This window comes from Syngnathoides biaculeatus, chromosome 16 (genome assembly GCF_019802595.1).
Source record: "Syngnathoides biaculeatus isolate LvHL_M chromosome 16, ASM1980259v1, whole genome shotgun sequence".
Taxonomy (NCBI): Eukaryota; Metazoa; Chordata; class Actinopteri; order Syngnathiformes; family Syngnathidae; genus Syngnathoides; species Syngnathoides biaculeatus.
The window spans coordinates 14,216,091-14,228,903 of record NC_084655.1 but is presented as its reverse complement, the minus strand read 5'-3'; the positions used below and the strand labels follow the sequence as shown (position 1 = coordinate 14,228,903).

General features: G+C 40.1%; 1 protein-coding gene and 1 long non-coding RNA gene across 2 annotated transcripts; one reads left to right on the top strand and one right to left on the bottom strand.

Moving 5' to 3' along the window:
- The first annotated feature begins 1,127 nt into the window (after positions 1–1,127).
- slc2a6 (solute carrier family 2 member 6) lies at positions 1,128–11,942 on the top strand. The gene is made up of 9 exons (XM_061847140.1): positions 1,128–1,227; positions 1,973–2,125; positions 2,210–2,481; positions 3,730–3,826; positions 4,034–4,133; positions 5,051–5,244; positions 6,463–6,638; positions 6,754–7,046; positions 8,136–11,942. The coding sequence occupies exons 2-9, from the start codon at positions 2,039–2,041 to the stop codon at positions 8,474–8,476; spliced, it is 1,560 nt and encodes a 519-aa protein (XP_061703124.1). The 5' UTR covers positions 1,128–1,227; positions 1,973–2,038; the 3' UTR covers positions 8,477–11,942.
- LOC133514979 (uncharacterized) lies at positions 3,701–6,569 on the bottom strand. The gene is made up of 5 exons (XR_009798935.1): positions 6,430–6,569; positions 5,752–5,785; positions 5,063–5,291; positions 4,291–4,375; positions 3,701–3,824 (listed from the first exon to the last, which is right to left on the bottom strand). It is a non-coding gene; the product is annotated as an uncharacterized LOC133514979 (long non-coding RNA).
- Positions 11,943–12,813: the final 871 nt, after the last annotated feature.

Here is a 12,813-nt window from a genome sequence, read left to right as displayed (position 1 = left end):
TAAACCAGGGGTTGTGGGTTCATATCCCACTGGGGCCTCCACTCCCTGAGAAGGGTTGCGTCAGGAAGGGCATCCGGCGTAAAAATTGTGCCAAACGTATATATGCGTCCATCTGAGATGATACGCTGTGGCGACCCCGAAAGGGACAAGCCGAAAGAAACACACACACCTCTCAACATCCAGCTCATTTTCCTCACTTTAGCATTGCAATTTCCCCTTTAATTTGCTGGATTTTTAATGTTCTTTCTGTGACCTCTTTAATTAATCCCCCGGATATCGTAGCACTCCCCTTGGCATTTATTCCCAACATTTTAGTGTGTAATCCAAACTGTTTTCACATGGTTATTATTCTTTTTCCCTCCTATCAACCGCAATCATCTCTTCCAGAATACACGTGAGTTCCTTTTCAATGTGTGAACGTTTCCCAGTCATGAGTGTAAATGTGGTAATGTGGTGGTAAAAATGATTTAGTGGATTTAGCAACTGTACTTTTTGCCCCTTGGCTCGACCAGGGGAATTTGCTTCTTTCACTTTCAATTTGAATGGCTCTATTTTTTTGGAATGGCACAATTCCATGCCATTTCTTCCACTTTTAGAGCACATATTTGTTAGGATACATACACAAAACAAGCATCACACACTGGAGCAGGAGTGAAGAACTGTTGCTGTTTAAACTGTATTTTTTACCTTTTTTGTGTGTGTAGTTTTTGCTTTGTTTGTATTATTTTTTTTTTATGAAAAAACAACAAAGTCAGTGTGATTGGCCCAAGGTCAGCCATGGAATATCATGGGCTGTTGACATAAATGGATGCAAGGAACAACAGAAATAATTAACCTAGTAAAAATGAAAAACATTTTCCTTTTTAAAATATTATACATTTACCCCCTAGAAGGCATACACTGAGTCAGAGTTTGGTGATTGAGAAATTGGCGGCACAAATTCCACTTGGTTGTCATTTCCAAAAGTCCAGTGTTGACTGACTTCCTACTTTCAGTTTTAATCTGCCTGCTTCACCAGGAGCCGGTGTGTTCTCATTTCTTCGCAAACTGTACACTGCACACCTCTCAACAAGTTCTTTACTTGTAAATATTGCTAATTTTTATACAATTTATATTGGCTACTTCATCATATTTGTGATTAAGTCTACAGTTGTGCAGTCCTCCTGTGCCGACATGGATGAAGAAAGTCCTCTCCTGAACACAAGAAACTCATCACTGGAGCCCACGGTAAGAGATACAAAACTCACAACTATTAAAAATATTAAGTGAAAAATGCTCATTCAAAGTAGGCTAAAATACAGCATCCTATATAAATCTTATTCATATGGGAACAGGTCTTCATGGATAGGTGCCAAAGTGCTCATGTCTAATGATAATAGATGAAAAAGGCTAAAATGCATCTACTATGTTGACAACCTGCATAAGTCCTTAGAGGTCCACTGCCATGAAATGCATGATTTTTAGTATGTTATTAATGGGGGGGAAAAAGGCAGCAGGAATGGACCCATCCGTTTTTTTCACAAAACATGATTTTGACGTATATGGCTTTTTTGTCACTACCGCCATGAAAATCCTCTCAAGGGATTGGTTTTCGAGAAGAAGCAGGAAGTGACGTTAGTAGCAGACGCCCACTCAGGCGGTCTGGTATGTTTCTAATAGTTTTACTTGATGGAAGGTAGCTCTTTGTTCCTTTGTGTTATCCAAAATGCTGGCTCGTTGTATTGCTGGCTATTGTTTGAACACTCGGGAGGATGGATTCATTCTTCATACTTTTTAAAAAGATGCGGTTCACCGTGAAAAATGGACTGTATGGGTGCAAAGGACGAGATCTACCCGTCGGCACCGAGCACGGCTGTCTGGGAGTCTGTTGTTAGTTAGATATGAGCCGCATATCATCTAAATATGGCTCGGTCACTTCACTCGATTGTGAGATGTTCTCTTCTTTGAAAAGAACTTCCTTGTCCCACGGTAGGTGGCACAGCGTGTTTTCAATGGCGAATGTCCCAGTGTGACGTAATGGACAGATGCTGCAGGCAATATGGGTACCACTTGGATATCGAATAACACTTCCGCAAGTTTGCGCACGGATGACGCGCTCTCCAACATTTTGTTCCTCAGTAGAATGGTACCAAAAAAATGCTTCAACTGCTAACAGCAAGTGTAATGAATGTCATCAAAGTTTTAACTCATCCACTTCTCTCCGTTCCAGATGAGCAAATCCAAACTGTTACTGGCTGTTTTTGCGGCCGTCTTGGGGAACTTCAATTTTGGCTATTCCCTGGTCTATCCGTCCCCCGTCCTGCCAGTGCTCCAGGGTCCTGATGCGGATCCCAGGCTGAGGATGGACACCTCCCAGGCTGCATTGTTTGGCTCAGTCTACATGCTGGGCATGGCCGTAGGCGGCCTCGGGGCCATGCTGCTTAACGACCTCATTGGGAGAAAGTTAAGCATAATGGTGTCAGCCGTGCCTTCTGCTATTGGGTTAGATATTACATTTGTATTTGAAAGGATAGGATAGTTGAGGCACATTTGAATGTAGAACTGGAGAGAGCAGAGTACCAAATCATATACACCCTACTCCATTTTTTAATGTGGGCCCAGAACATTTACATGATTAATTTATACTCGCTTTCCCAAAAATGCAATTTCGTTTTCTATTAACCTAACATTTTTTGGTACCGAAAAAAAACATGAAAACTCCTCAGAACACTGACGCTGTTGTGCTCACCACTCACTTAACAAGTTGCTATATTTATTCATATTTATCATTATTTTTCATTAATTTATATAATGATGAATTTGGTTGATTTTATTTATTATAAATACTTTTGACATGCGTTATACATTTAACACTTTTTTGTATTTATTGTATTGGATAAATGGTTGGTGGCTTAAACGAATGCAATATAATAATCTTAATAGTAATACTGCACCCATTTATCTCTACTATACTGCTTATCCTTATCAAGTTCATGGGTGAGTAAATTAATATTTTACTATTAAAATCAAGTCATGTATTTTACAAGTATTTTTATTTCATTTTTAAATTAATCCAATTCATGATTGCCTCATTGACCTTTTGATTTAAAAACATATTTTGTATAACACTTTAATAGTTGGTTGGTTAAATTTTATTAAATTAATCATAAATAATACAATTCAGAGGTCCCGTAGCTCAGTGGTTAGAGCACTGGTTTGGTAAACCAGGGGTTGTGGATTCGTATCCCACTGGGGCCTCCACTCCCTGAGAAGGGTTGCGTCAGGAAGGGCATCCGGTGTAAAAATTGTGCCAAATATATATTTGCGTTCATCTGAGATGACACGCTGTGGCGACCCCAAAAGGGACAAGCCGAAAGAAACTTTATAAATAATACAATTCAAGCAGTGTCATATTTTTATTAAAATTAACAATTTCATCTGTTTTACCTTCACATTGTAATTTTTTTTAACCTTGTTGATAAATGACTGAGATGTCCCTTCATTTAAAAATTCGAATGTGGCCTTTGCGTATAAACGTTTGCCCACATCTGCTTCAGAACATGAACATATTTTATTTTCACTTTTCCATGACAAAACATGAACATATTTTATTTTCACTTTTCCATGACAAATCAGAACCTTTCTCCAGCTTCACCATGTTGCATGTTATGTTAATCGAACACGCAGACACATTTCATGAATATGTAGCCATCATGGCATATGTGATTGAATTGTTAACGTGTCTTTCAGCTCCCTGCTGCTGGGAGGGGCTGTGGAATTATGGATGCTCCACCTTGGCCGTTTCCTCACAGGTCTCGCCGGGGGGGTGACAGCGGCATCCATTCCTGTAGGTTACCATGGTTACATTGGCTTCATTTTCACCCCATTCATGCAGTTTGGTAAATGTTTGACCCCAGTAATGATGCGCATGCATGGGCATCATTGTTGCTTCCCCACAGCAAAACAAACAGATTATTCATGTGATCACATGCAGTCGTGTGTTCTGGTGAATTTCCATCACAGTGATTTGTAAATGTGTGCATTTCTGTTCCAGGTTTACATCTCAGAGATCTCCCATAAATCACTGAGAGGAGCACTCGGAACCTGCCCTCAGATTACTGCTGTATTTGGAGCCCTGGCACTCTACGCTTTGGGTAAAGCTTTACATAAAAGTATCCAATGCAAATTAAAAAAAAAAAGTTTCTATAGTGCACTAGAACTTCATCGGACATCTTTATACGTACTTGTCTAACTATTCAACGTTTTCCCACTGCTGTTCAAGGATCTTAACGGCAAAAAGTTCGTTTGTACCTTAAATGGACCAAAACAATTCCAAGGACGTTTACTTCGATGCCTTTCTGTGACTCTTTCAGCCTCTCTTTGTCTCTGTTGCAACCTGCTGATGACACTCTGTTGATCGGCTTTTCTTCTTGGATGGGACAATGTATTTTAATAAAACACTCTACCCAAAGTATATGATTAATTTCCATACCATAGTCTCCCAAAGAATAAAGATATAGCACGTTGGCAATAACCCATTAAATACGAAAGTATCTAAAAGCAAATACGATACAGGTGAAGTAAAAAAAAAAAAAAAAAAAAAAAAAAAAAAATCACAATTTTCACCAGGGTCAAAGTGTGACCAAAGTTTGGTTCAAATCAGTTACTGTCTATTTCTTCAAAAATGTGATTAATTGCAAGAAAAAGAGTAATAATAATAATTCTCATGATAACATGGTCTTTTGCAGTGGTGGCTATTCTGGGCCTAAAAATAATGTTGTCAAAAGGTGAACAGCATGATGAAGAGAATCATTAAATACCAACTCTAGTTGAATTGGGAAATGTATTACAATTTATTTTATCTATTACCTTTTTGTAAATTTTGCCATTCAGCTCTATTAAAAAAACAAGGTGTGCAAAAAGTACAGAAACATTGAAGAGCTACAGGATGGACATTCATCCGGAAGTTTAGATAAGGTCAAACTGCATTCCCCCCTAAAAGTTGTCATGCATTTCAGGTTCATCCTGAAATTTTACACGAAAGGTATTTATTTTATGGTGTACTGTACAGGTCTGGTGTTACCGTGGCGGTGGCTTGCAGTGGCAGGAGGCGTGCCAGCATTGCTGATGGTTGTGCTGCTATTCTTCATGCCCTACTCCCCCCGGAGGCTCCTCTCCCTGGGCAGAGAGGAGCAGGCCGAGTCTACTCTTCGCTGGCTGAGGGGCGCTGACTATGACATCCAGAGCGAGCTCGACACCATCAAGGTGAGAAGTAGAATAACAATGTCCAAGGGGACCAGAAGCAAGATAAGCTGTATAGAAAATGGATGGATAAATGATTCAGAACCAAGGTATCTTCCATTTAAAAAATTATAATTGAAAAAACATGTGAAACGAGTCGCTGATGGTGTAGTGGTACACAGGCCTGACTTTGGTGCGGGGAGCGTGGGTTCAGTGATGGTGTCACTATGTCCCCTATAACTTGACTGGGGACATGCTCAGGGTGTAGTCAGCGCTACACCTTCAGTTAGCCGGGATAGGCTCCTGTGACCCTTGTGTGGATAAGCGGCTTGGAATATTTAATAGAGCTATCCATCAGCTTTATTAAATCTGTCCTTTTTTTTTTAGCCATTAATACATACATTTCACAGTATTTTTCAAAGCCTCTACAGGTGCACAAAAAACTTAATTTGTATATAATGAATAAGGCAGATTGAGGGTTGTCAGACTAATTTTCTTTTTGACAATATCAATATTAAAGTCCTCACATACCTTTTCATTCCATGTTGAATAAAGTAATCTGCAGCTAAAAGACAAAATTTGAGTTAACACACACGAAAAAATTAAATTGTTCAGGAAAAAAATTAGGGTGATACAGTAAATTTAAAAAAAACAATAATATTAAAAACAAAGTCATGGTATAATGCAGTTTTCTAATTTTAAGACAAAAAAGTTGTATGAGAATATGTGTAATTTTATGAAAATATGTATACGTGAGGTGGCACGGTAGCTCAGCTGGTAAAGCGTTGGCCTTACAGTTCTGAGGACCCGGGTTCAATTCCGGCCCCACCTGTGTGGAGTTTGCATGTTCTCCCCGTGCCTGCATGGGTTTTCTCCGGGCACTCCGGTTTCCTCCCACATCCCAAAAACATGCAACATTAACTGGACACTCTAAATTGCCCCTAGATGTGATTGTGAGTGCGGTTGTTTGTCTCTATGTGCCCTGCGATTGGCTGGCAACCTCCTGCCCGTTGATAGGCTCCAGCACTCCCCCCGACCCTCGTGAGGATAAGCAGCAAAGAAAATGGCTGGATGGATGTATACGTGAGGGAATCATAGCAAGAAAAACCTCAGTTCCCCAGAATAAAGTTGGATTGCGAGCAGCATGAGAATAAGAGACACAATCGCATTTGGATCAGTTCTTGACTTTCAGCATTCCCAAGCACTCACCGTATATGTACTTGCATGTGTTCTTCAATGCAGCGCAGCATCAGTCTGCAGAGCCGCGTCACGTGGTCCCAGCTGGCCATGCCCATCTATTACCGGCCAATCCTCATCTCTGTGGGGATGCGTTTCCTGCAACAGCTGACTGGCATCAGCCCCATTCTGGTCTACCTGGAGCCCATCTTTTCTCAGAGTAATGTTTCCCTCGAGCCCAGGTGTGAAATGTTACCTGACTCGTTCGCTCTGCGCGACATATCATTATCCTTAATTAGTGACCATTTTTCACATACTGTAATTAGTCACAACCTGCCCCTTTTCTGTGTGTGTCAGGTATGATGCCGCAATTGTGGGATTGGTTCGCCTTGTGTCTGTCAGCTTGGCGGCAGTTTTGATGGACAAGGCAGGGCGCAAAGCTCTGCTGTACGCCTCCAGCTTCCTGATGTTCCTGTCCACACTGACTCTGACCATGACCTCCCTTGCCACAGCTTACCTTCCAGGACCCGCCCCTACGAACTTCACCGCAAATATTCAACACGACGTTCACTCTGACGTGGTTTTGATGGCTAGCAACCAAATGGCCGCAGGCCCCATTCCACTTATCAGCGTTGTGGTATTTATATTTGGTGAGTGATATACTTTGATTGTCTGGCTTCAATGTCACACTGACACCATAAATTAGCCTTCAATGGATGTTGTATAACTATGGAGTCAAATGATTCCTGCAGAAAATCCCTTCCATTGCGTATCTCGGGGATCCCCTTCAAGTTGTCCCTTCGGCTCAAAACTAAAGCACAAGTTTTTCCAATATCTGATATAGGTTTTCTTTAGAGCCCTTGTCCAATAAAAGTTGGGATATAGTGTAAAACATAAAAACAGAATACAGTGATTGACAAACTAAGGCACATTCAATTAAAAAAAAACCAGCAAAGATCAAACTAATAAAAGTCATCATTTTTATTTTTGGCAAATATTCACAGATTTAACCAGATTATTTGAATCTTTCAGATATTATGGAACATAGGTGATGAAATGACCTAAATTCCTTGCAATTGTATGTTGAGAAACTTTGTTCTTGAACTTCTGAACAATTTGGTCATGCAATTGTTCGTAAAATGGCGAACCTCGCCCCAACCTTGCTTGCGAACAACTGAACAACTTTGATAGCCAAGCACGTCACTCGCCTGTTTCCTATTAATTTGTTTACCTGTGGAATCTTCCAAAAATCCATCCACCCATCAATTTTCTTCGCCGCTTATCCTCACGAGGGTCGCGGGGAAAGCTGGAGCCAATCCCAGCTGTCAACGGGCAGGAGGCGGGGTACATCCTTAACTAGTACCCGGCCAATCGCAGATCTTCCAAACAGGTATTTTTTTTTTGTGTTAAAACATTCCCAATCTTTTGGGAAGATCCTGCAGGTATCAAATTCAAAATGGGCGAATATTTCAAAAAATATATATTTATTAATATTCATCAGTTTGAAGATTAAAGCTCCTGTTTTTTGGCCTATTTACACCTAGACAGAGTGACTATTATGGAAAAAAATAGATATATCAAGGTGTGTGTGTTTTTTTTTTTTTTAAACAGAATACTCTGCTGGATTTGTGTTTCAATTAGTCATCCAATCTACAAATGTAAATTTCAACTTCAAATTATCCATCTAAAAGTCACCTATGCTTCAATGCATCACTGCACACCCATTTCTTGTTTCCTAGGATACGCTATGGGATGGGGGCCAATCACATGGCTGCTGATGTCAGAGGTGTTGCCTCTGGCTGTCCGGGGCGTCGCCTCGGGCCTGTGCGTGACTGTGAGCTGGGTGACAGCCTTCGTGCTCACAGACGCCTTCACTCACCTGGTCGACAGGTACGGCCTGTACGTGCCGTACTTTTTTTTTACCGTGGTGTGCGTCGTGTGTCTGCTCTTCACCGCCATGTGCGTCCCGGAAACCCGTGGCCGATCTCTGGAGGAAATTGAGAACTATTTCAGGACACGCAGATTTACTATTAATCATGATCACACTACCGAAGATTCGCTAGAAAGAGCAGAGGCCTGATGTGCGCAATTTCGTGTGGATTCTAGAAAGTTAAACCACACAATTCCTATCTTGTGGACTTTTCTGTGTGGCACATTCTCCCACTGTCCTTCATGTTAAAAATATAATTTTCCATGTGGCACTTTCAACAGTCGGGATGCACAACACATGGCCCGGAACAGATAAATTTAACCCCCTAAATGTAGTTAGTCCGATTGTTGCAACATATTTTGTGCAGACGTTTTCTATGGCCCACAGAGGAAATAAAAAAAAAAAAAAAGAAGACTGAAATGGCAACTGATGGGGGGGGGGGACATTTTCACTAATTTTTTAGTCATTTAGACTAACACTCATACTGCATATGGCCATATTGGATCCTAGACTACTACAGTAATCCCTTGTTTTTCCACAGTTAATTGGTACCAGACCCACCCACGAAAAGTGAAAAACAGCAAAGTAGGGGTAAATTGCGTTTTTTTTTACCCCCTCTTCATTCATAGGTCCTTGTCATCTTGCTGGGGATGCTGCATTATACCCTATCAATGCGGCTTCCCAATACAGTACTGTACTAATGTATGCTGGCGTTTTTTTTTGTTTTTTTTTTAATCTATTTTGCTTTATTGGTCCATGTCGTTGCACCGGGCATGGCGCATTAGTATGTAGCAATCCGTCTGATGTACTGAATCTGTAATAGGTTATCCACAAAGTAGAGAGGGATTACTGTACAACTCGTGGAATAATGTTTTACAATGAACATCTTATAATAGACTATTATGGATAAATAGTTCAGAAAGTGTAAATACTTGACCATACATGTTGGCTAGTAGACAAACAGTGGATAACTAAATGAAAATGTTGAAAAGAAAAAAAAACATTTAAACAATTTCATATAATTACAACAATAAATTCACGATATTATGAAAATGCTCTTATCTTGTGAGAATTAAAGTGTAATCTGAAGTAAATTGTAATTTTACACTAAATTACACAAAACAACAGGACAACTCAGGGTTCTTGTGGTGATCATGCTTGCAGCACAGTTCTGAGGTTCAGGGTTTGAACGTTTGAGTGCGTACTGCTCTCAGACTGTTGCATTTAGGTTGGAGTAGGAATTTTGAAACTTTATTCTCGAACAAATACATTTTCCTTCTTGTAATATTACACAATTCAGGGTGGGCCTAATATTCCTTTGTAGATTACACACATACCGTAAACCAGCAACACATTTTAAAATGTTTGCATGACAGATATGTCAGTCCTGAGAGCAAATATGTTGGCACCTGTTTTTTTGATTAACCACAGACGGGCCATGTGGTGCAGGCTTGCATTCCAGCTTTGTGTATGGATGCCTGTGTGTGACTTCAAAATGATTTTATTAAAGTTAGTGAGGTTTTGGATGGTTTGTCAAGAGTTTTAAAAAAATATGTACGACACTTGAAATTGAAAAACAAAAAGATGAATTGAGAGTTGATAAATACATTTTAATGGGCTTCCTTCCGTATTCTATTAAAACAGGATGACAATTGATGTAAATAAATGGAGAGGAAGGTCCACAGGCAGAACGGTTCAGTGTCTCTGTACAGGTTTATCGTGGTAGGGAAAGAGCTGAGGCGAAAGGCAAAGCTCTCGATTTACCGTTCGAGCTATGGTCCAACCCACACCTGTGGTCACTACCTATGTGTCACGAGCAAAAGAACGTGATAGTGGGTACAAGTGACCGAAATCAGTTTCCTGTGCACGGTGCCTAGGCTCTGCCTTAGAACTGGGGTGAGAAGCTTGGTCAGTCTGTAAGGGCTCAGAATCAAGGGGCTACTTCTCCGAATCAAGAGCAGCCAGGTGAGGTGGCTCAGGAATCTCGTTAGGATGCCCACGTGGTGAGGTGGCACGTCCTACCAGGAGCAGGCCCCGGAGATGATCAAGTACAATCTGGGGATACTACAGCTCCCGACTGGCCCGGGAACGCTCCGGGATCCCCCTGGAAGCGTTGGATGAGATGGCAGGGGAAGGGAAATCTGGGTTTCACTGCTTGAGCAGCTGCCCCTGTGACCTGAGCGCAGGTAAGCGGAGGAAAATGGATGGATAGATGAATGAATGGACGGACCGACAATTTGGATCTCTGGGACTCATTTTAAGTTTCCATGAACTGATTTGTAGTCGTGATAAAACATTCATTCAAAAGCAGATGGCAAACCATACCAATCCAAATTCTGGTTTCAGGAACCGACTTGATGTCAGATCAATTTTCATTGATTTCCAAAGACAATGACCGACTGACTAATCTGCGTAAGAACGGCAGTGGAAAAGAGTCAATGAGGAAAGGAATGGCTCGTCAAACAGGTCACGCTTCAGATATACCGGTAACGACAAAAATGCATGACGTAAAGAAGACAGTCATTGTTTGTTAGATTGACGTAAATACTGATGTTATTTTTCCTACAAAAAACCCTAATAACTCTTGCTTTGAAGAACAGATGTACGAAGTGTTGCGCTAAGATGTGGCTTGTGAGGTTTTTTTTTTCGAGATACAAGCAACCGTACGGCCGTATTTTTGCTTGAAATAGAAGCACTTTAAAACACCAGTGAGCTCAACTAACTTTACAGCAAGCTCCCCCACGATATAAAAAAAAAAAGTTAACTTGAGTGGCTTTATTCGCATCAGTGGTTATTCAGTACAATTTTGCCTATTATTATTAGGCTCATTTTTTCCCAGTACAGCATGCAGTGAGATGGTGATGCCTGTTAACTCATGAGCTCACTGGAAAGCCTTGAGACGAGCCAGTGATATATATAATATATATATAGTCCTTCTTCTTGTGGCTGACTGGAGGGTTTCCATAGGTATATTTTTGCAGCTTGGCTATATAGTAATGTCTAAACTCTCGATAATTATTAGACAACGTCGCATCCATTTTTTCAGCAAGGCTTGATTTCACATTCAGCCGACATGTCCGCAGCGTTTGAGGGCAGAAGCAACCACTTGATGAATTTCATCATTTCATTTCCTGGCTTAATTCATGCAAATATCCATCATGAGAGTCTTGGTACTGGTGTAAGATTATGTGTGCAAGTTTGTGCTTTACTTTGTTCAAACCATTACAAAGCGTCAAATGAAAATCTGTATGAGGAAGAAGTCAGAAGTGCGTGTAGTCGTCTTATGAAGGATGCAATCTCTCTAGTAAGAGTTCAGTTACGTGCTGAGTCAGAGTCTATTTTTGCATTCATCACTCCACCCACTTTGTGCATTCCTAAATTGCTTCCATCTTACCACCAACCTGCTGCTACATTTTGACCTTTTTTTTGTATTCTCTAAGCAACAACAACAACAACCCCCCCCCCCCCAAAAAAAAAAGAAAAAAAATTCTAATCGTCATTGCAAATTACTGTTGTGCATATTTATAAACAGATTTGGACACTTAGAGAAAAAAATATGTCAAATGATTTGGGTACAGCTGTTTAAATAGTTTTTGTCTTGTTCATTGGAGTCTACTGTACATTTGTAACCTTTGCAAATAAATCTAATTTGTAATGGCTGTCGCTGAATAATTTTGAATGGAATATCAATCTTTATATCTCATAAATGTGTCGCCACTTGGTTGTGATCATGTCTTTTTGCTTTCATTTTCTGGTATTTCGACTTTTGGCAGGGTGTGAAAAGTGTGTATCTTGTCGGAATCTGTTACGACACATTTATCGTCGGTCACGGTGGTAATTGTGACAAAACATTCTTACACTTTTTCTTTCTTCTGTAGTTTAAGGGAGATGTAACAATGAACTAATGTGCTCATGTGATGTCTATTTTCCATGGGCAGGTGAAGTTTTGCAACAAAACTGAGCAAGAGAAACACTCACAAGCTACACCATTAGGTACGCCTCCACAATCTAGTTCAGAGATTCCAAATCAGCAGGCTGTGAGAAATTATCCATATTCACTCTTTGTTCAAAAATTTTTGTTTATTTTCCACAAATCATGTCTTTGTTCATCTAGTAAAGCCAGTTCACAGATTTCATAAATGCAACAGTAATTTTTTTACACATACATATTTTTAAAGATGACTTAAGATCTTTTTTTGTTTGTGGGTGACCATGCAAATGGCTCTGAGTATTTAAAGTAGCTAACCCCTAGTGTAAATAGTTTTAACCACTGTTGATTAAAAAAGCTCCCCAAAGGCCAACATCTGCTGAAATTAAATGCAAGGATAAATTAAATCCAAGATTATACCATATTTTTCCTTCAACTTGAACTAAGTTGATCCTTCTATTTCTTTCATTTAATTTGACCTATTTTACTTCTCACATTTTGAATACATATAGTACATGTTAAAATCCACTTTAGCCCTTCATAGCAAAGTACTTGCTTT

Excerpts from the sequence above, each read along its gene's own strand:
- slc2a6 (XM_061847140.1), top strand. The coding sequence starts at position 2,039 with ATGGGTACCACTTGGATATCGAATAACACTTCCGCAAGTTTGCGCACG. Across the intron at positions 2,126-2,209 it reads TTTTGTTCCTCAGTAGAATG|ATGAGCAAATCCAAACTGTT; the intron begins GTACCAAAAAAA and ends TCTCCGTTCCAG. Across the intron at positions 4,134-5,050 it reads CCTGGCACTCTACGCTTTGG|GTCTGGTGTTACCGTGGCGG; the intron begins GTAAAGCTTTAC and ends TGTACTGTACAG.